The sequence below is a fragment of the Syngnathus acus genome, chromosome 9 (genome assembly GCF_901709675.1).
Source record: "Syngnathus acus chromosome 9, fSynAcu1.2, whole genome shotgun sequence".
NCBI lineage: Eukaryota > Metazoa > Chordata > Actinopteri > Syngnathiformes > Syngnathidae > Syngnathus > Syngnathus acus.
In genome coordinates this window covers 8,826,525-8,847,474 of record NC_051094.1, presented here as the reverse complement: position 1 = coordinate 8,847,474, position 20,950 = coordinate 8,826,525, and the positions used below count along the sequence as shown (strand labels likewise).

At 44.8% G+C, this 20,950-nt stretch overlaps 2 protein-coding genes and 1 non-coding gene across 3 annotated transcripts; 2 read left to right on the top strand and 1 right to left on the bottom strand.

The window, feature by feature from the left end:
• Window positions 1-2,659: 2,659 nt before the first annotated feature.
• Window positions 2,660-10,235, top strand: LOC119126886 (valosin containing protein). The gene is made up of 17 exons (XM_037258392.1): window positions 2,660-2,812; window positions 4,136-4,247; window positions 4,354-4,526; window positions 4,601-4,743; window positions 4,834-4,964; window positions 5,037-5,168; window positions 5,251-5,353; window positions 5,651-5,784; window positions 5,945-6,080; window positions 6,976-7,088; window positions 7,367-7,531; window positions 7,608-7,730; window positions 7,825-8,037; window positions 8,114-8,422; window positions 8,597-8,752; window positions 8,829-8,983; window positions 9,697-10,235. The coding sequence occupies exons 1-17, from the start codon at window positions 2,796-2,798 to the stop codon at window positions 9,800-9,802; spliced, it is 2,421 nt and encodes an 806-aa protein (XP_037114287.1). The 5' UTR covers window positions 2,660-2,795; the 3' UTR covers window positions 9,803-10,235.
• On the bottom strand, window positions 9,909-19,551 carry akr1a1a (aldo-keto reductase family 1, member A1a (aldehyde reductase)). Its single transcript, XM_037258394.1, has 8 exons — window positions 19,319-19,551; window positions 19,101-19,220; window positions 11,650-11,801; window positions 11,380-11,575; window positions 11,259-11,308; window positions 11,035-11,184; window positions 10,703-10,862; window positions 9,909-10,624 (listed from the first exon to the last, which is right to left on the bottom strand). Exons 1-8 carry the CDS (start codon window positions 19,397-19,399, stop codon window positions 10,559-10,561), a joined length of 975 nt encoding a protein of 324 aa, XP_037114289.1. The 5' UTR covers window positions 19,400-19,551; the 3' UTR covers window positions 9,909-10,558.
• Window positions 12,489-12,560, top strand: trnam-cau. The gene has a single exon. It is a non-coding gene; the product is annotated as a tRNA-Met (tRNA).
• Window positions 19,552-20,950: the final 1,399 nt, after the last annotated feature.

Here is a 20,950-nt window from a genome sequence, read left to right as displayed (position 1 = left end):
TGCAGATCCACACCAGTCCCACGGGGAGTCTTGGCCCCACACACACAAACACACATCAAATAATTCCATTGTTTTGTTGCTGCCCTTTTGCTTTCTTACCCCGCGCACACATTATTCATTCCAGTCACTGGCAATTGTTACATTCCAAATGAGGTGCTGACAGCATAAAGCAAATAGTGTACATCATGTTGTGCACAGTGTTGTGCTGATACAGAATGACATAACCTGTCCTTGCACTTCTGCTTCGAGAAGAGGTCATGCCCATGACTTATTTCTGCAAATCATAGTACCGTGGATATTGTTGAAGGGTAAGTGGATCAGAGCGTACTGGTTAATTTCGCTGCGTCAGCCTCTCTCGCTCCCAATGATGTCACAACAATGTCACCCATGACCGCATCCTGTCATTGCATTCTCCTGAGAAGCACACTTTGAACTATTTCTGTCATTTGTATATATATATATATAAAAAAACAAAAACCTGCTATGCAGTGTACAGTGGGTACATCTATTTATGTTTGATGTAAGAAGCTGCTTATGGGTCAATCAATAGCATGTAAGATACAAAAAGTTAAAATGACAATTGCTTCTGTGTGATAAAATAGTTAATCGGTATCACCCACAACAATTAAAAAAAGACCTATTAAAGATAAATAGAACCAAAGACAAATGAACCCAACACTGTAAGCATACACCAACATCAGTCAGTGACAATGCATTATTATTTTGTTAGTGAGCCTGTTAGGAGGTTCACTGCATGCTGTTATAATGTCAGCACTGATTTAATACAATGATCGGAAAGGGGAGTATGAACTTGGAAGGTTGTGAAATAACCAAACACTTGAGGGAGGTTTCAGACTACAGGGGGCAGAGGATAAATGGATGATGCCGAGTGACGCATGGATGGGACATCGGGCAGACAGAACACTGAGAAGGGAGAAAATAAGGGAGAAGAGTCACCTTCACAGGGACAGCTGGAAGAAAATGGCTGCCATGGTAGTTTCAACGATGACTAAGCTGTAATTTTATTACAGCATTGGAGTTTCTTGAAACATTTCTGTTCTTAGTGTATGAAAGGAAAAGTAAGATGCAACCATGCAAGGCTGCACATTTGACTGCATGTATGCCGTATAATTAAAAAGCACTTAACAGACAAATAAATAAGTTCCCAGGTCGTTGTCTTCATCACATTTCTGTGACCAAGAACCCTTTCATTCGAGGGCCGCATGCAGAAAAGCCGAAAGATGCTAAGGCTACTGAAATTATTTGGTACCACCTATAGTTGCTGGAGATTTATCCAATCTGCCAACCAGCCACAAGGGGGCAGGATAGCCTCACTGTTTTTCGTTACATTTCCGGTTGTGCTGCAAACGAGGGAAACTTTAACCATTTTGTCTGAAATCGGAACCTAAATGTCCATTAATAGGCAACAATCATCGTCTAAGTTAGCAGAAAGATGGATCCAAGAAAACAACGAATTTGTCAACGAATGGAAGGTAAATCAAACTGATTTCCTTACGGCTTCTAGATTCATGGTGGTCAATGAGGATATGTTTCAAGATTCAAGAGTTTTTGTCATAAGCACATTAAAAAAAAGAAAGAAACATGCAATAAAATGCTTATTCTCACGTTTTCCGTTACCCGTTGGACTCTGCAGAGCTTCGTCCCAGAGTACAACAACTTGAGCCCACGTAGCCCATCTTGGGCAGTGAAGAAGAATGAAACTGATACAAAAAACAACTGCTGAGTGGTTTGTGAAAATATCTGCACAATATGCATTATTGGATATGTAACTTGTGTTTATTTATATAGCTGTGTCCAAAGAAAAAGTATTGAACATGTAACTTTTTATTTGTACTATAGCTCCATACGAATATTGAAAGGAAAGCAACATATTTGTATAATTTTTAGATTATTATCATTATTATTGTTGTTGTTTCCTACATGGAACATACAGAAGCAGTATGCGTAATTGACTTGAGCATGGTGTTGCTTTTGATAAACTGCCGAACAATTACAAGTTTGACACAGCATAACTAATGTGAATGTTTGATTAGTGTACTAAGCGTCAGCAAAGAAATGTCACTTGGATTGTTTGAACCACAAAAGGGTAAAAGCACACGATTTAATTGGAACTGTTATTGATGTACTTTTTTTGGTTTGTAACAATTCGCCAGGAAACCAGAGTCCTTCTGACGTAGCAACACATCCACGTTGTCCACGAGATAAACACCAATCAAAGAACACACGTTATGTTGACGTCTCAGGCATGACAGAGCGCCACAAATGACACGCTTATCGTAGTTGTTTCACCGTTTGGTCGGATACTAAACACGCAGGTGTCACGTTTATTTTTATATACTATTTTTATTTTTTGTAAAAAGTATTTATCGTATGACTGAAAAAGAAGGGTGGAAGTGTGTTTTAAAATTTATTGATTCTTAAACGCGGTACATGGTCATTGGTTTACTCTACGTTTACCCCGTCTTAACTGACCAATTAGATCAAAGTAGGCGGACCATAGAAGCAATTCATACGTTTGCAATTGGCCGAAGGATACGTTACTCAACGTGACGTCATACACTTTTCTTACTTTCTCATTGGTCAGCGACTTTGACAAACGGCATCAACCAATCAGAATCAATGGAGCATCAAGAGCTCTGTACACCAGTATAGAAAACCACGGAAACCTCTGGACATTCGCGGATATTTTGCGGAGTAGGATAACGAAAGCCGGCGAAGCATCGTAACTTTAGCTAGATTTTCTGTATTTATTGTTGTTATCCAGGTGGACAACCATGGCATCGGGAGGGGAGTAAGTAGACACATGAATATATGTTTTCAAAAATAATGTAATGTTAACGTGTCAGTATACACAAGTTTATTAAAGTTAGCACGATTGCTAAGATATTAGCGACAAAGCTAACGGGGTCAGTTACTTGTCCATTGCCTACAGAGGCGTCAACATTTAAAACCTACCGATAGTGAGGTGTTAACCCGACCAAATATTACTAATTGGTGCAATCCCCACTGCTGTCGTTCTCCAGTTACTAGTTTTCAGCAAATACTCTTGCGACAACGGCTTGACAAAGCACAGTCATTGCTGTTGGATTGTTGCGCGTCTTAGCTTAGCAACACTATCAAGGCCAAAGCCATCCACCATTACATAGGGATGGCCTTTACATAGAAAGCAAACACCATCTACTGGTTTGGAGTCATTCTAGTGTTGGCCTGGAACCGAGGCGTGGTGCACATTAAACGTTAAGCCAAATAATGCCGATTGTCAATGCTAATATGCTAGCCAATAGCGTCACAGCTACTCACAACAGTGCCGCAAAGCTAGCTGGTTAGCACAATTAGCTTTTATGCTCAATGACAGAGTTAACAGTAATGGTGTAATATTTATTTTCATCCGGTGAATATTCGACACAGTGGAAGCGATCGTAGGAAACTCCACAACTGGCAGTTTGGAAATGCACATATATTTTTGTGTGGATCAAGAAAGCTAGCCAAAGTTTTCTTCTCGATTCTTTTGCTGTGTCATCTGGGCTCGCTTGCGTGCCCGTCTCTTAGCGTAAAGGCTAACATTAGCGTGCTAACGACACGGAAACGCATTCTAAAAGCAATATAACAGTACCCTAAATACTAAATTTTACGGGAATATAGCTGTTATTTTGCAATTTTCTGTTTGACTGTACATCAATCATGAACACATATATGCTAACTTTTAATTGTTGACACAGTCAGTGCATTTGTATTGTATGTATAAACGTGAGTCAGGGGAAACCATTTATTTGTATTGAATGCTCACAAACGGTTTGACTCATTCAGTACATTTGTGTCATGAATAAATGTCAGTCAGGTTAAAAACATACAAATCTAATTAGAGTGAAGCTTCACGTACTGGAGAGTTTAGGACATTGAGCACAGACTATTGTACATTTGCTTGCAAACGATATCACTCAATTGAAAATAGGAATCCTTGAGTGCACATTGTGGAATCTATGTAGTGGGATGTAAGTAAGCGCTGACTTTGTCCAATTGACTAAGCAGATTACACCGTTTGAATAAACAAGCTACAACTCCGTTTTACTTTGATGTATTGATACATCCAAATTGTTTTCAATTTCTCCTTTAGATCAAAGAATGATGACTTAGCCACTGCAATTCTGAAACAGAAGAACAGACCCAACAGACTCATTGTGGATGAGTCTATTAATGAAGACAACAGTGTCGTGTCTCTCTCTCAGGTATATTGATTGTATAGAAAAGTGCTGACATTGATTGTATAGCTCAGTGCTGTTTGAACAATACTCGCATATCAATGATGTGAAATTGATCCTACATTGTTTCTAGACCAAGATGGATGAGCTGCAGCTCTTCCGTGGCGACACAGTGCTGATGAAGGGCAAAAAGAAACGTGAGACCGTGTGCATTGTATTATCTGATGATACATGCTCTGATGAAAAGGTTAGAATGAACAGGGTGGTCCGCAACAACTTGAGGGTCCGACTGGGTGATGTCATCAGGTAGGAGAATGATGCACCACTGTCTTGGCTCCTTCTCAAACTCGGATATAAAGAGTACAATGTTTTCCCCTCAGCATTCAACCATGTCCTGATGTAAAGTATGGAAAGAGGATCCATGTCCTACCAATAGATGACACAGTCGAGGGAATCACTGGCAACCTGTTTGAGGTTTATCTCAAGCCATACTTTCTGGAGGCTTACAGGCCCATTCGCAAAGGTCAGTGCAAGCAAGATCTGACTGCTATATATTTTCTATTCCTTTCTGTGAGTTGTAACTAAGTAAACATGACCTGTTTTGACTTTAAAGGTGATATGTTCCTGGTCCGAGGAGGCATGCGTGCTGTGGAATTCAAAGTGGTGGAAACTGATCCTTCCCCCTACTGCATCGTTGCTCCAGACACTGTCATTCACTGTGAGGGTGAACCAATCAGGAGAGAGGTGGGCACTAAATCGTCAAGCTGCCCCACAACTCGACAGTTATCTTATTCACATGGTTTATTAAACCCACAGGATGAAGAGGAGTCTTTGAATGAGGTTGGCTACGATGACATTGGTGGAGTAAGGAAGCAGCTGGCTCAGATCAAAGAAATGGTGGAGCTCCCGCTTAGGCACCCTGCACTTTTTAAGGCCATAGGTGTCAAGGTATGCTGTACTGATGTGCAATCTTTATAGATAATACAATGTTACTATTATCCTACTCATGATTATAATGGGTTTTCCTCAGCCCCCACGTGGAATCCTTCTGTATGGACCCCCTGGAACTGGAAAGACCCTGATTGCCAGGGCTGTGGCCAATGAAACAGGAGCCTTCTTCTTTCTGATCAATGGTATAGTGACAATGCTGCCGTGCATATGTTCTTTGCCATTGGGATTTCATTCTGTCATCCATCCAGCTCCAGCTCATTGCATCATTGTTTGAATGTATTGTCATTAGAACTGGCTAGACGAGTTCATTTGTCACAACAGTTGTCTTCTGCATTATAAAAATGCAGTCAGTCTGTGCCAGATTATGCAAATACTGTATATAAAACTAAAGGATATTCCTGCCACCTCAGTCATTATCTTTTTTTTTTGTTTTGTTTTTTGAATGTGCATTCCGCTAATGCAAATGTCTGTTTCTAAAGGCCCTGAGATAATGAGCAAGCTGGCTGGAGAGAGCGAGAGTAATTTAAGGAAAGCCTTTGAAGAAGCGGAGAAAAATGCTCCTGCCATCATCTTCATTGATGAGCTTGATGCTATTGCTCCAAAGCGAGAGAAGGTGAGGATTATTGTATAGGGTTTCTTTCTGTGTCCCAGTTCTTTTCAAAATAGTTGGAAACCATTCATAGGGTTTAATAACTTTCATATTAGTGTTGTGTATAATCTTCCCTTTAAATGCTGCTATGTGTTCATTCTGCTGTACCTGTGTATTTTTGTAGACTCACGGAGAGGTGGAGAGGCGCATTGTGTCGCAGCTACTGACTCTGATGGATGGCCTCAAACAGAGAGCTCATGTCATCGTCATGGCCGCCACAAACAGACCGAACAGTATCGACCCAGCTCTGAGGAGATTTGGTAACTAACACCTCAAAGCAACATGCTATCCGTGGCTGTGGCTCACAGTCAAGCACTTGTGCGACATCCATCTGCACTACCGTATTTTCCGGAATATAAGCCGCACCAGCTAAAATTAGGGGAAATTCTTGTTTTGTTCATATATAAGATGCACTGGACTACAAGATGCAGGTGTTTTAATGTTTAATTACCATTTATAAGCGAAAATGCACAAAGAGGATTGTCTGGGAAGAAATGGTTCTTTGGGAACGCATACCTTTTATTAACATAACGTTTATTGACAAAGATGAAGGAGCGCTACAAATATACAAACATGTATAAATCTCAGCAACGACCATAATAAACTTAATGTGGGTGAAACACTAGCAACACACAACTAATAATAAATCAAATGGGACCACTTGCAGGGGTAAACTTGGTAATGCGATACGGGCTACACGTAAAGCACCAGAGAAGGCATAACCTGAAAAAAAAATACTAAAAAGGGTGGCGCAACAAGATGTCATCAACAATAGCCCAGTGCCAGCTAATGGCCGGCGGGAACCTCTACAGTACGTGCAGCAGCTCCATTTCTTTGAAAAGCCAGCTGCCTTTAACTTAAAAGCAGCATCATATGCATTTCTTTTGTAATGGGGGTTTGTGTATAAAAGCTTCCTTTCCTCAGTAATGTCCGTTTTGATCTCAATTCTGTCTCCTTTGTGTCAATTGTGCGGCACTATTTGCCTGGCGGACGGGCATGCGATCTTCTCGCGTGACCGTGAGCCTGCTCGCATATCCCTCCGCCAAGCGAGGTGGTAGCGCTCAACAGCGGTCCACAGCCGAACGAGTGTATAAAGTGTATTAGACGTGTCAAAGTCCGGAAAATATGGTAATAAGAATGTTTCAATGTCCTCAGGCCGTTTTGATCGGGAAGTTGACATTGGCATTCCGGATGCCACTGGCAGACTCGAGATTCTCCAGATTCACACCAAAAACATGAAGCTGGCTGATGATGTGGACTTAGAACAGGTTTGTACCAGCATTGGTTAGGTGTCATTGTTAGATTGCTGTATGACAGCAGCGACTGAAGTAGACTGTAGCTTGACTTTTTATTGGGACGCCGAAGGTTGAGTCTTTCTTTTCATATGTTGGGCAATCTAATTGTAAAGCTCGCAGTACTTGTGAGCTGTCAGGACTTAATTGTCCTTGTTGACAATTGCAGCATTCCTTTTGTCCATCTATTTTCTACTTCATCAGTCGCTGACTTGCCAGTTCAGCACTATTGAGCTGTGTGTATGCCGTGGCAGGTAGCCAATGAGACCCATGGTCACGTGGGTGCAGACCTGGCTGCCCTGTGCTCTGAGGCGGCACTGCAGGCTATCAGAAAGAAGATGGACCTGATCGATCTGGAGGACGAGACCATTGATGCGGAAGTCATGAATTCTCTCGCCGTCACCATGGATGACTTCAAGGTAAAACTCTTGCGTGGAAGGCAATATGCATGCACATTTCTTTTAATGATATTCACTTAATAAATCCAATGTTTAGTGGGCCCTGAGCCAGAGCAACCCATCAGCTCTCAGAGAGACCGTTGTTGAGGTTCCCAACATTACTTGGGAGGATATCGGTGGTCTGGAAGATGTCAAGAGAGAGCTGCAAGAGTTAGTACAGGTATGGAAAACCGATATAACTGAAATATCCATCAGAATGCAATCTGCAAGCTTTCATAAACTGTCTTATCTTCCTCCAATCATCTTGAATTCAGTACCCAGTGGAGCACCCAGACAAGTTCCTCAAGTTTGGCATGACCCCATCCAAGGGTGTGCTCTTCTATGGGCCTCCTGGTTGCGGTAAAACACTGCTGGCCAAAGCTATCGCCAATGAGTGCCAGGCAAATTTCATCTCTATCAAAGGACCAGAGTTGCTCACCATGTGGTTTGGAGAGTCTGAGGCAAACGTCAGGGAGATTTTCGATAAGGTTGGTGACCCTGTTGCCGTTAGATCTTCACAAATGGTCATGGTCCTAATGAGAACCAACATCTGCATACATCCAGGCTCGTCAAGCAGCTCCCTGCGTTCTCTTCTTTGACGAGCTGGACTCCATAGCGAAGGCTCGCGGCGGCAACGTGGGAGACGGTGGCGGAGCGGCCGACCGCGTCATCAACCAGATCCTGACAGAGATGGACGGCATGTCCAGCAAGAAGAACGTCTTCATCATTGGCGCCACAAACAGACCCGACATCATCGACCCCGCCATCCTGAGACCCGGACGTCTGGATCAGCTCATCTACATCCCCCTGCCTGACGAGAAGAGCCGAATGAGCATCCTCAAGGCCAACCTCCGCAAGAGTCCCATCAGCAAGGTGAACTTTTAACCTGGCAGTGAAACTATGACAATGTGTGCTCCTAATCTTTTTAGGAAAGCGTAGTACTGTTCACTCCTGTACTGTGTATTTCACTACACAGAGCTTTTTCTTCTTTATTGCGTCCTGGCTAACTTCATCAGATCTTTGTTTTTCCTCCCAATGTAATCCCAGGATGTGAACCTGGATTACCTGGCGAAGATGACCAATGGCTTCTCTGGAGCTGACCTCACAGAGATCTGCCAGCGGGCATGTAAACTGGCCATCAGGGAGAGCATCGAGAACGAGATCCGCAGAGAGAGGGAGAGGCAGACAAATCCTTTAGCCATGGTCAGTCCACTTCGTTGTCGTCTTTGCTCAGCTTCCATCATGTTGGGTACACTTTCAACACCATCTCATTTTGTAGGAGGTGGAAGAGGATGACCCCGTGCCTGAGATTAGGAAGGACCATTTTGAGGAGGCCATGCGATTCGCCCGCCGCTCCGTCAGCGACAATGACATCCGCAAATACGAGATGTTTGCACAGACGCTGCAGCAGAGTCGTGGCTTCGGCAGCTTTAGGTACACCTTTGGACTTATTAAAATACATCCAGACTCTGTTCTTTTTCTTGGGGCGGGGGGTTAAATGTGCACCATTTTAAGAGTAATGTAGCAGTTTTAGAGATTATGTCTGATTGACAGATTATGGTCTCCAAAAATACCCCAACATGTAATCCTCTTGAAAAATGCTCTCTCGTGTTTGTCTAAACCAGACTGAGGCAAAGTACAGCCTGCAGGCCACATCTGGGTGGTACTCGTGTATTAGCGACATCATCATCCCGATGATGATGTGCCCAAGTAGGAATTGCTAATATGTGTTAGCAATTGGTGCTCATTGTCACCTTCCTAGAATAATGGCCCAATCATATTCACACGAAACATTTTTTTTTTGCCGTAAACATCAACATGCTGGCAACCTGTTCTAAATTCAACTACATCTTTAGTTAAACAGATTATTCAGTTTTACCTATGAAATGAATTTATTAATACATATAATCAACAATTTATTCAGTTTTTTTTTTTTTTTTTTTCTTAGTGACAGACCATGATTTTATAAAGGTGACAATATTGAATATGTTATAATAATTTCACTACAGGGGTAAAATTGCACTTTAGCAGATGCAGCTACATCATAAAATGACAATTTGAATTCAGACATTTTATAATTTCAGTTGCATTTCGAAATTTTTCTCACTTGTACTCTCGGCTGAAACGCTCCCATCTTGTTTTTCCAGGTTCCCTAATAGTACCACAGGTGGCAGTGGTCCAAGCCACAGCACAGGAGGAGGTGGCACAGGTCCTGTTTTCAATGAAGATAACGACGATGACCTTTATGGATAAATGTACACACTGCCCCACAGTGGTCAGCACAGGAATGACACCTGTAAAAATTCACCAGATTCCAACTTTTTAGGACTTTGTGCTTCTTTCTTGTGTTCCTACGTTGTTTTTTTTTGTATGAATTCCCTTGGAGACAGCATGTTGCCACTTGGCTTGCCCTGGCTTTATTGTGGGTGGGGAGAAGGGTGATGTCTGCAAATGGAAGGTGAGTCCTGGAGCATTTCCAGTGGGGATGGGACGTTGAGTGGCCTCGTTTTCAGTATACTAAGATACAGTTAGTGGTGGGATTCTATGCTAGACCTTGAGAAATGGAAAAAAAAAAAAAAAATTGCTAAATTTACTTTTTGTTTTTTAAAATAAAACAGTAGCATATAATGTTGTTAAATTTGTCAAGGTTATGTTGTTGAAAATAAAATCTCACAAGTGTTATAAATGTATTGGCTTGAAATTATTTTAATGAAAAATCTCATGACCCCCCATGTGTCTGTGTGATTCAAATCAGAATTTGTCAGCGGTACGCAATCTTGCTGCTGACCACGCAGTGTCACTGCAGCGAGGTTCAATCCGAGACAATTGCCAAATTGTATTCCTGCACTCCCAATTGCCATTTGGCCAGCAAAAACATTTTCAGGCAGGTTGAGTGTGAACTCGTGTCAAAGTGAATCAAAACATATCGATTATCAAATTAATCTGACTAAGTTTTGAATAGTTTAGAGCTATTGTGTGATTTAAAACCGAATTTGATTTTGTTTTGACTCAATAAGGATCATTGAATGGGAAATGAGGGTGTTCAGCATCTCGCCAAAGTGTCTTGCCATCCCTCTGTGGAAAAAACAAACTAGTCAGGCGTGCGTTTGATCTAAGAACACAGAATTGTTGACATGTCACATGATGGATCACCTTGACTGTTGGGGCGATGAAGCGTTGGCTGCGATTTAAAGCGTCCATCAACTTCATGTGCTCCTCTGACAGGGCAAAGTCAAAAAGCTGCAGGTTCTGATGGATCCTGGAGGGTGTCACACTTTTGGGGATACACACAATATCCCTCTGAATGTGCCACCTGCATAACGTAATTGACATTTTGAGACACACCCTATTTAGTCCAAATCAAAACACGGGAGATCAGAGGTACAAATTTGGATCGTGTGCAAATTAGAATGTTTATATACGTTTGCATAATTCTTAATACTGGATCTCTTTAGAGTTTTCAAATGAAATCGAAGCCCTACAACCTGAGTATGATCTGGGCAGGTGTCTTGTGGTATTGCCGAGATATTTCTCCCACTCTGGGATCCTGCAGCAGGCAAGGTTCTTCAGCGGAGGCCCAGGGTCGATCCCTGCTACCCAGAGGGCTGTAAGCCGTCAGGCAAACAGCCACTGACCTGACATGTACAAGTATGAGGGCGGCCTCTGCTTTCAATCGTAAACAAAAAAGAAATCCAACATTGATCCTCACCTACAGTGAGCCAGGAGATCTGCTTGGGACAAATATGGATGACATTCCACCTGCGGCAACAAGGAGACACTTGTTTTTGACAGTGTCCATGTATTAGGTAGTGGAGATAGTTGTAGTCTACCTGGTTTACCACAGGCTTGTGTCTGGCCATTCTGACGATGTCATCCATCTGCCTCGCATTGAAGTTGGACAGCCCGATGGCTTTGACCAGGCCTTGGTCCACGAGGTCCTCCATGGCGGCCCAAGTGTCTGTGTAGTGTGTGTCAGAGTAAAACACACTTCCATCTTGACGCCGAGGCAGCAGCTCCTTTCCAGGCCTGAACATATGAAGAACACGCAACGTGACTCTCACATACAGTTCAGTGCAATCCTCTGGCAAAGAATCCCTTACTGAAAGGCCATTGGCCAGTGCATTAGATAAAGGTCCACGTAGGAAAGACCCAGGTGGGCCAGGGTGGTCGTGCAGGCTTCCTCAACTTCAGAAGGGTCATGTTTGGTGTTCCACAGTTTCGATGTCACAAACACTTGGTCACGACGCAAAGCCTGCAGGGAAGACTCGAGTGACTCTCGATTGGTTTGTCTCCAATGACGTCATCAAGAACAGTAATGATAATAAGCAGCATTCAAAATAACAAATAATTGTTTTAGTTGTGTAGAGGTGCACTGATTCATATGGAGAACTCTTTCTGATCTTTTTGTGACAATAGTTGCATTTTTCAGGAACAGAAAGTTTCTGCAATTGGATTATCTACCGACCTGCCTGTCTGGTCCACTTTAAAAGGACCAGGGTTCGATTTCTAACGCTGGTGCGGGCCTGTCATGCAGGTGTGACTACACGTAAACGAATCCTGATGCGGATTAATGAACCAGACAGAGACCCACTTTTTAAAGTGGTCTCGGTTCTCTTCTGGTGCAGTAGGCTTCAGGTGTGAATACAAACAGCGTAGATTCGAGCCAACTCAGCACAAATATGCAGAGCAGGAATGCAGCACGTAGGACTCGCATATTTTCCTCCGTTTCCGGGTCTGTGTGCCCGCCTTCTCATTGCTGTCCAATGGAAGCACAGATCGTCACAACCGTGGATGTGTTTACAAAATACACTTCACTTGCAAAATGTACAGTCTGAATGGAAACCGCAACAAACAAACAAAAACTTAGACCGCTTTTGACCCGGACCAGCGCTGATCTAAATACGAACTTAGGTTCACTAAACAGCGGTCTCCACAGCAGAGCAGAGTGGCGCAGCGGAAGCGTGCTGGGCCCATAACCCAGAGGTCGATGGATCGAAACCATCCTCTGCTAGTCGTTTTCTATCACTTACCTGTGCAAGCAAAATCATTTACACAACGGACGCGTATTGCCTAATGATCTCTGATATTTACTCTTTATGTCCTCTTCCACTTTGCTTTGTTTGCTGCAGTACTGCTGCAGGCTCCAAAATTAGGAGATCACTAATCGTGGGTCTGTAATGAACACTAGTGGTATGATAATAGTGGGAATGAATAAATGAATAAATAAATAATCGACCTCTGGCTAGTTTTAACATAATTGGTTTAAGATGATTCTTATATATATATATATATTATTATATTGTGAATGTGCAATTATTACAATAATATTCTAAATAAGGGATGACCGATTTGAATTTAATTTTGATTAACCCTAATCCTATTGTTTTTTTTTTTAAAAAGCAGGATTAAATCCCCCCCAAAAAACTACCTAAAAAAATCTAAATAAACCTACCAACCTAAATTCAATCGGACGCAATGCTAGGGATAGCCACTAGGGGGTGCCCGAGGGTGACCGGACGACGTGGCGGCCATTTTGGAAAAATCATGGAACCGTGAGTGTAAGGGACACCCAAAATAAGGACCTTCAGGTAAGAGCAGAACACAATAAAAGATGCTGTGGAGATTGCAGTGATCCTAAGCGATCACAGCTAATGGGACACCCTGCCGATGGAATCCCCAGATGTCAAAACTAAAGTACATTTATAAAATGAAATGTGATAGTTAGATGTTTGAATTAAAATAGAAGTACAATACCAATAAACAGTAATTGACAAACTAAAATTGACAGCTGAACATTAAAATCAAAGAGATCAAAGGTATAGGGGATAAAAAAAAAGTAAGATAGTGAATGGTATGAAATGGATAAGCAACTTTTGTACTCAACAGGATGCAGCCATATCTGAAGACACACTACTCAGGGTTGAGAATATTAAAATAGGTTTTGACTAATAATCGGAAATCCAATGAAGCCACGCTCAGGGCCGCTCGAAAGTATATCCAAATTACCGGAGTAACTGCCGGAGAACGAGAGGTAGTGCACAAGGGACACACAAGAGGGAGGCACCAGGAACCTGAATGAATGGGAACCGTGAGTGTAGGAACCTTCTGAAATAGTGACCCTCTGGCAACAACAACAACAACAGCAGGTTGGCCTTCCCTGGGGCCTTGCGGTGTATGAAGCACAGGGAAGTGGAAGGAATAAATCCAGCATCTCCTTAGGTCGTGCGTTGTAATGGGACAAAGGAGATTGCTCAAGAAGAAAGGAGCATACTTTTGTAGGCTGGGTCTCACTCTGATCAGGGTGGATTGATCCTGAGCTCTTCTGCCTTGAGTGGCTTGACCTGGATACCTAGCGGTGTTAACGAAGGGTCAAGGTGACTCAGGGCTCCAGTGCTCAGGGGCTCCAGTGCTCTTGAACCCTGATGAGAGGAGAAAGGCAGCGGTTCACCGCAACTGGCCTACTCTGATTGGGGAGGATTGATCCCCAGCTCTTCTGCCCTGAGTGGCTTGACCTGGATACCTAGCGGTGTTAACGAAGGGTCAATGCGACTCAGGGGGTACGTATGCGGCCCCCCTGAGTTCCGACTCTAGGAACAATGCACGCAGGGTGTGGTGGTCCATAGCGGAAGGACCTTAATCGAGGCTCAGTCTTCTATGAGGGTTAGCCTCGCTCATGCAACAGCACATTGCACCACACACGTTAATATTGGACTCTAAATGGTGACCTGGAACAGGTTCCAAAATTTTACCCCTAATATTCACGTCCCCTAGTCCAGCTTAGGTGACTAGGCCGAGGATGCACCGGGACCTAGGCGATGTAGAGTAGGGTTTCTTTTTCAGCCATTCCCTCCACAGGTATTGCAATACAGGTGAGTCCCCTCTAGGTGCTTTGACTTCCCTGGAGCCTCGCGATGGAGGAAGCACAGCAAAGTTGGAGGAATGGATCCAGCATCTCCTTAGGTCGTGCGTTGACATGGGACAAAGAAGATTGGTCAAGAAGAAAGAAGCCTTTTTTTGTAGGTACAACCGGGAGGAGAGCACTGGGGAGGCACTGCTTAGTCAGGGCTGGCTCCAGTGCTCTTGAACCCCGATCAGAGGAGAAAGGCAGCGGTTCACTGCGGCTGGTTCTCACTCTGATTGGGGAGGATTGATCCCCTGCTCTTCTGCCCTGAGTGGCTTGACCTGGATACCTAGCGGTGTTAACGAAGGGTCAATGCGACTCAGGGGGTACGTATGCGGCCCCCCTGAGTTCCGACTCTAGGAACAATGCACGCAGGGTGTGGTGGTCCAGAGCGGAAGGACCTTAATCGAGGCTCAGTCTTCTATGAGGGTTAGCCTCGCTCATGCAACAGCACATTGCACCACACACGTTAATATTGGACTCTAAATGGTGACCTGGAAATGGTTCCAAATTCTTACCCCTAATATTCACGTCCCCTAGTCCAGCTTAGGTGACTAGGCCGAGGATGCACCGGGACCTAGGCGATGTAGAGTAGGGTTTCTTTTTCAGCCATTCCCTCCACAGGTATTGCAATACAGGTGAGTCCCCTCTAGGTGCTTTGACTTCCCTGGAGCCTTGCGATGGAGGAAGCACAGCAAAGTTGGAGGAATGGATCCAGCATGTCCTTTGGTCGTGCGTTGACATGGGACAAAGAAGATTGGTCAAGAAGAAAGAAGCCTTTTTTTGTAGGTACAACCGGGAGGAGAGCACTGGGGAGGCACTGCTTAGTCAGGGCTGGCTCCAGTGCTCTTGAACCCCGATCAGAGGAGAAAGGCAGCGGTTCACTGCGGCTGGTTCTCACTCTGATTGGGGAGGATTGATCCCCTGCTCTTCTGCCCTGAGTGGCTTGACCTGGATACCTAGCGGTGTTAACGAAGGGTCAATGCGACTCAGGGGGTACGTATGCGGCCCCCCTGAGTTCCGACTCTAGGAACAATGCACGCAGGGTGTGGTGGTCCAGAGCGGAAGGACCTTAATCGAGGCTCAGTCTTCTATGAGGGTTAGCCTCGCTCATGCAACAGCACATTGCACCACACACGTTAATATTGGACTCTAAATGGTGACCTGGAAATGGTTCCAAATTCTTACCCCTAATATTCACGTCCCCTAGTCCAGCTTAGGTGACTAGGCCGAGGATGCACCGGGACCTAGGCGATGTAGAGTAGGGTTTCTTTTTCAGCCATTCCCTCCACAGGTATTGCAATACAGGTGAGTCCCCTCTAGGTGCTTTGACTTCCCTGGAGCCTTGCGATGGAGGAAGCACAGCAAAGTTGGAGGAATGGATCCAGCATGTCCTTTGGTCGTGCGTTGACATGGGACAAAGAAAATTGCTCAAGAAGAAAGAAGCTTTTTTTTTGTAGGTACAACCGGGAGGAGAGCACTGGGGAGGCACTGCTTAGTCAGGGCTGGCTCCAGTGCTCTTGAACCCCGATCAGAGGAGAAAGGCAGCGGTTCACCGCGGCTGGTTCTCACTCTGATTGGGGAGGATTGATCCCCTGCTCTTCTGCCCTGAGTGGCTTGACCTGGATACCTAGCGGTGTTAACGAAGGGTCAATGCGACTCAGGGGGTACGTATGCGGCCCCCCTGAGTTCCGACTCTAGGAACAATGCACGCAGGGTGTGGCGGTCCAGAGCGGAAGGACCTTAATCGAGGCTCAGTCTTCTATGAGGGTTAGCCTCGCTCATGCAACAGCACATTGCACCACACACGTTAATATTGGACTCTAAATGGTGACCTGGAACAGGTTCCAAATTCTTACCCCTAATATTCACGTCCCCTAGTCCAGCTTAGGTGACTAGGCCGAGGATGCACCGGGACCTAGGCGATGTAGAGTAGGGTTTCTTTTTCAGCCATTCCCTCCACAGGTATTGCAATACAGGTGAGTCCCCTCTAGGTGCTTTGACTTCCCTGGAGCCTTGCGATGGAGGAAGCACAGCAAAGTTGGAGGAATGGATCCAGCATGTCCTTTGGTCGTGCGTTGACATGGGACAAAGAAAATTGCTCAAGAAGAAAGAAGCTTTTTTTTTGTAGGTACAACCGGGAGGAGAGCACTGGGGAGGCACTGCTTAGTCAGGGCTGGTTCCAGTGCTCTTGAACCCCGATCAGAGGAGAAAGGCAGCGGTTCACCGCGGCTGGTTCTCACTCTGATTGGGGAGGATTGATCCCCTGCTCTTCTGCCCTGAGTGGCTTGACCTGGATACCTAGCGGTGTTAACGAAGGGTCAATGCGACTCAGGGGGTACGTATGCGGCCCCCCTGAGTTCCGACTCTAGGAACAATGCACGCAGGGTGTGGCGGTCCAGAGCGGAAGGACCTTAATCGAGGCTCAGTCTTCTATGAGGGTTAGCCTCGCTCATGCAACAGCACATTGCACCACACACGTTAATATTGGACTCTAAATGGTGACCTGGAACAGGTTCCAAATTCTTACCCCTAATATTCACGTCCCCTAGTCCAGCCTAGGTGACTAGGCCGAGGATGCACCGGGACCTAGGCGATGTAGAGTAGGGTTTCTTTTTCAGCCATTCCCTCCACAGGTATTGCAATACAGGTGAGTCCCCTCTAGGTGCTTTGACTTCCCTGGAGCCTCGCGATGGATGAAGCACAGCAAAGTTGGAGGAATGGATCCAGCATGTCCTTTGGTCGTGCGTTGACATGGGACAAAGAAAATTGCTCAAGAAGAAAGAAGCTTTTTTTTGTAGGTACAACCGGGAGGAGAGCACTGGGGAGGCACTGCTTAGTCAGGGCTGGCTCCAGTGCTCTTGAACCCCGATCAGAGGAGAAAGGCAGCGGTTCACCGCGGCTGGTTCTCACTCTGATTGGGGAGGATTGATCCCCTGCTCTTCTGCCCTGAGTGGCTTGACCTGGATACCTAGCGGTGTTAACGAAGGGTCAATGCGACTCAGGGGGTACGTATGCGGCCCCCCTGAGTTCCGACTCTAGGAACAATGCACGCAGGGTGTGGCGGTCCAGAGCGGAAGGACCTTAATCGAGGCTCAGTCTTCTATGAGGGTTAGCCTCGCTCATGCAACAGCACATTGCACCACACACGTTAATATTGGACTCTAAATGGTGACCTGGAACAGGTTCCAAATTCTTACCCCTAATATTCACGTCCCCTAGTCCAGCTTAGGTGACTAGGCCGAGGATGCACCGGGACCTAGGCGATGTAGAGTAGGGTTTCTTTTTCAGCCATTCCCTCCACAGGTATTGCAATACAGGTGAGTCCCCTCTAGGTGCTTTGACTTCCCTGGAGCCTCGCGATGGATGAAGCACAGCAAAGTTGGAGGAATGGATCCAGCATGTCCTTTGGTCGTGCGTTGACATGGGACAAAGAAAATTGCTCAAGAAGAAAGAAGCTTTTTTTTTGTAGGTACAACCGGGAGGAGAGCACTGGGGAGGCACTGCTTAGTCAGGGCTGGCTCCAGTGCTCTTGAACCCCGATCAGAGGAGAAAGGCAGCGGTTCACCGCGGCTGGCCTACTCTGATTGGGGAGGATTGATCCCCAGCTCTTCTGCCCTGAGTGGCTTGACCTGGATACCTAGCGGTGTTAACGAAGGGTCAGTGCGACTCAGGGGGTACGTATGCGGCCCCCCTGGGTTCCGACTCTAGGAACAATGCACGCAGGGTGTGGCGGTCCAGAGCGGAAGGACCTTAATCGAGGCTCAGTCTTCTATGAGGGTTAGCCTTGCTCATGCAACAGCACATTGCACCACACACGTTAATTGCTCAAGAAGAAAGAAGCTTTTTTTTGTAGGTACAGCCGGGAGGAGAGCACTGGGGAGGCACTGCTTGAAGGCAGCGGTTCACCGCGGCTGGTTCTCACTCTGATCGGCGTGGATTGAACCCCAGCTCTTCTGCCCTGAGTGGCTTGACTTGGATACCTAGCGGTGTTAACGAAGGGTCAATGCGACTCAGGGGGTAAGTATGCAGCAGGGATGTGCAGTCAGAGGAGGCGAGGGAGGGCAACAACGCCAAAACAGGACTGGTGCTGCAGGTGGAGGCCATTTCAAGTTCCTCCCTCTTGATCTTTTTGAACTAGTGCTGGCTTTAGCTAGAGTCATTATCACGACTGGGAGCATGAGGCCCTGTGCTCACTGCTCAGCACCGTGGAGCTCGATTGGCATTTGCCATAGAACACCAGAATTGGCAAGTCCACCACTGGCGCCCTGTGCTTTTCACAAATGAGAGCAGTTTTACCCTGAGCACCTGTGATAGACGTGAAAGGGTCTGGAGAAGCCAAGGAGAGCGCTATGCTGCCTGCAACATCATTTAGCATGACCGGTTCGGTGGTGGGTCCTTTTGGGGTGTCTCTATACTGAGCCCTCTGTAGGCTGAAAACTTTATTTCCATCAAAAGATGTCTCATCCTTTTGTTCCTGAGACATTAAACTGTCCATATCAGTATAGATATCCAACATTTTTTTTCACCATTGAAATCTGATGTGTTTTAAAAGTGTTCCTTTAATTGCTATGTAAAAATAAATGTGCCTTTGAATCTGCAAATTCAAATCAAACTAGGTCACTGACATGGGAATTTAGACAACATCACCTTGCCTGGACCGACCCTGAGAGCCAGAGCCTCTCCCACCTCCTGTTCATTCCCATACGCTGCCGCGCAGTCTATGTGCCGATAGCCACAATCCAAAGCTGTCAGCACGGCTTGTTTCACCTGAAATGAATCAATTATCAACCTTCAGAACACAATATTAAGAATTTGTCATCCAGCACTCTTATTATAGTGGCCATTGAGTAGTTAATTGCCTCTACCTGTCCCGGCACACTTTTCCATGTTCCAAGGCCAACCATTGGCATCTTCTGGCCTGTTGTGAGAGTTACAAAGGCACTCATGTTCTACCACTGTGGAGTTGACACATAAAGTGAGGTTCTGTGCAGACACTTTAACTGGCCGGTCACCACGACTAAGTCCAAAGAGTTACTGATTAACAAAGTTAACGATAAATTACGGAAAGAAAAAGTCTGTGGTGAAAGTAAAAGTACTGCTATGACTCCTTAAGTTGAAAAAACAGTACAGACTCTTGAATGTATAAGCACAAAATTATTAGTGAGCTTTTACCGTCAGTTATACATATAATTAAACAACGATAAGAAGTCATGAAAAAGTACTCCAATCAAGATCTGAAAAATTGACTAAGTCACAGCAGCAAAGTATTTGTACTTGGTTATTTCTGACAATTGTCAACTTCTGAAGACATTAATCCCCGGACAAGGCAGAGATGGTTGAACTCCATTCAACCTGGCAAGAGCTCATCTTTATGGCTTTCCTGTGGTGCACTCATGCACATGACTTGAGTTGGCCTTAACACTAAGTCACCTGCTCTGCCTTTGGATTGTAAAAAGTGTAAAGAAGGCATGGACATGCCCGAGCCAGTGCAAAGGAGACCATTTGGTCTGTCTGGTTTTTAACAGACCAAGGTCAAAGTCTTCCTATACTTGTTTATATGTAACCAAAGCTGACGTCCAAACTCCACGCGATTCGACGCATCGGCACACATGCTGTCAAAATGCAAATGTAGCGGATTCGAGAAAACTGAGAGAAACATGCATGGCGAAGGCATGCGTATCATCAAATTGCTTGAACAAGAAAGTCTAACAAATGTCAAATGGTAAATGTTCATTTAGAATTTGTATATTGCAAGAAGAAAAAGAAAATCAAAACACTCAAGTATCTACACGGACAGAAGTCACATTTTCCTCAAACAAAGGTTTAAATACAGTTTTTATTGATTGTTTTGACGTAGCCATCAACTCAAAATCCACATTTTGAAAACAGGTAATGCAGAGGCCTAAACAGTGCCACAGTGGTCAAAATGACACATTTTGTTTGCGAAAGGCTCTTCCTGTGCAAATTTTGCCTTCAAACAATTCAACTTTGACATAAGTGTAAAAGCACCTCCAATCAATCATTACACAATGGGCAACAAAATACAGCCCTTGTGTGATTCCGTGCACCATTGCTTGTCATTGCAGCCTATAACTGCATGTAGAGTAGCTTACATTTGTTTGTTTGTTTTATTTATGATTCCCATTAGCTATGGCAATGCCATCGCTACTCTTCCTGGGGTCCTTAATGCTAGTGCCGTTTGGAGTCAAATTTGCCCGCTTGCAAAAAATGCTGCTCTGCTGAGATGGTGATGTTGCAGACTGAGAGGTTCCCAGTTTCTTCAAACAGGTCATAGCGATCCATAAAAACTGTAAACATGGCTGCTTGTTAACTGGTGTTGAAATAGCTAAAGGGGCTAACAGAGCCCCCGACATGTGAAAGATGTCACAGCTGATGCACTACTATACATACAAAGAGTTTTACTTAAAAAGTGCAAGTTTCAATGTATAAATGATACATGTGGTACAAGCAAATTTTAAATACGATACATAATCTAT

What these genes read in the sequence shown, in the direction of transcription:
- LOC119126886 (XM_037258392.1), top strand. An exon ending in CTTCTTCTTTCTGATCAATG is followed by an intron (nt 5,354 to 5,650) that starts GTATAGTGACAA and finishes CTGTTTCTAAAG; the next exon opens with GCCCTGAGATAATGAGCAAG. An exon ending in AGACAAATCCTTTAGCCATG is followed by an intron (nt 8,753 to 8,828) that starts GTCAGTCCACTT and finishes CTCATTTTGTAG; the next exon opens with GAGGTGGAAGAGGATGACCC.
- akr1a1a (XM_037258394.1), bottom strand. Translation starts at nt 19,399, where the DNA reads ATGAGTGCCTTTGTAACTCTCACAACAGGCCAGAAGATGCCAATGGTT. An exon ending in GATCTCCTGGCTCACTGTAG is followed by an intron (nt 11,185 to 11,258) that starts GTGAGGATCAAT and finishes TGTACATGTCAG; the next exon opens with GTCAGTGGCTGTTTGCCTGA. An exon ending in TCATCGCCCCAACAGTCAAG is followed by an intron (nt 10,625 to 10,702) that starts GTGATCCATCAT and finishes TTTTTTCCACAG; the next exon opens with AGGGATGGCAAGACACTTTG.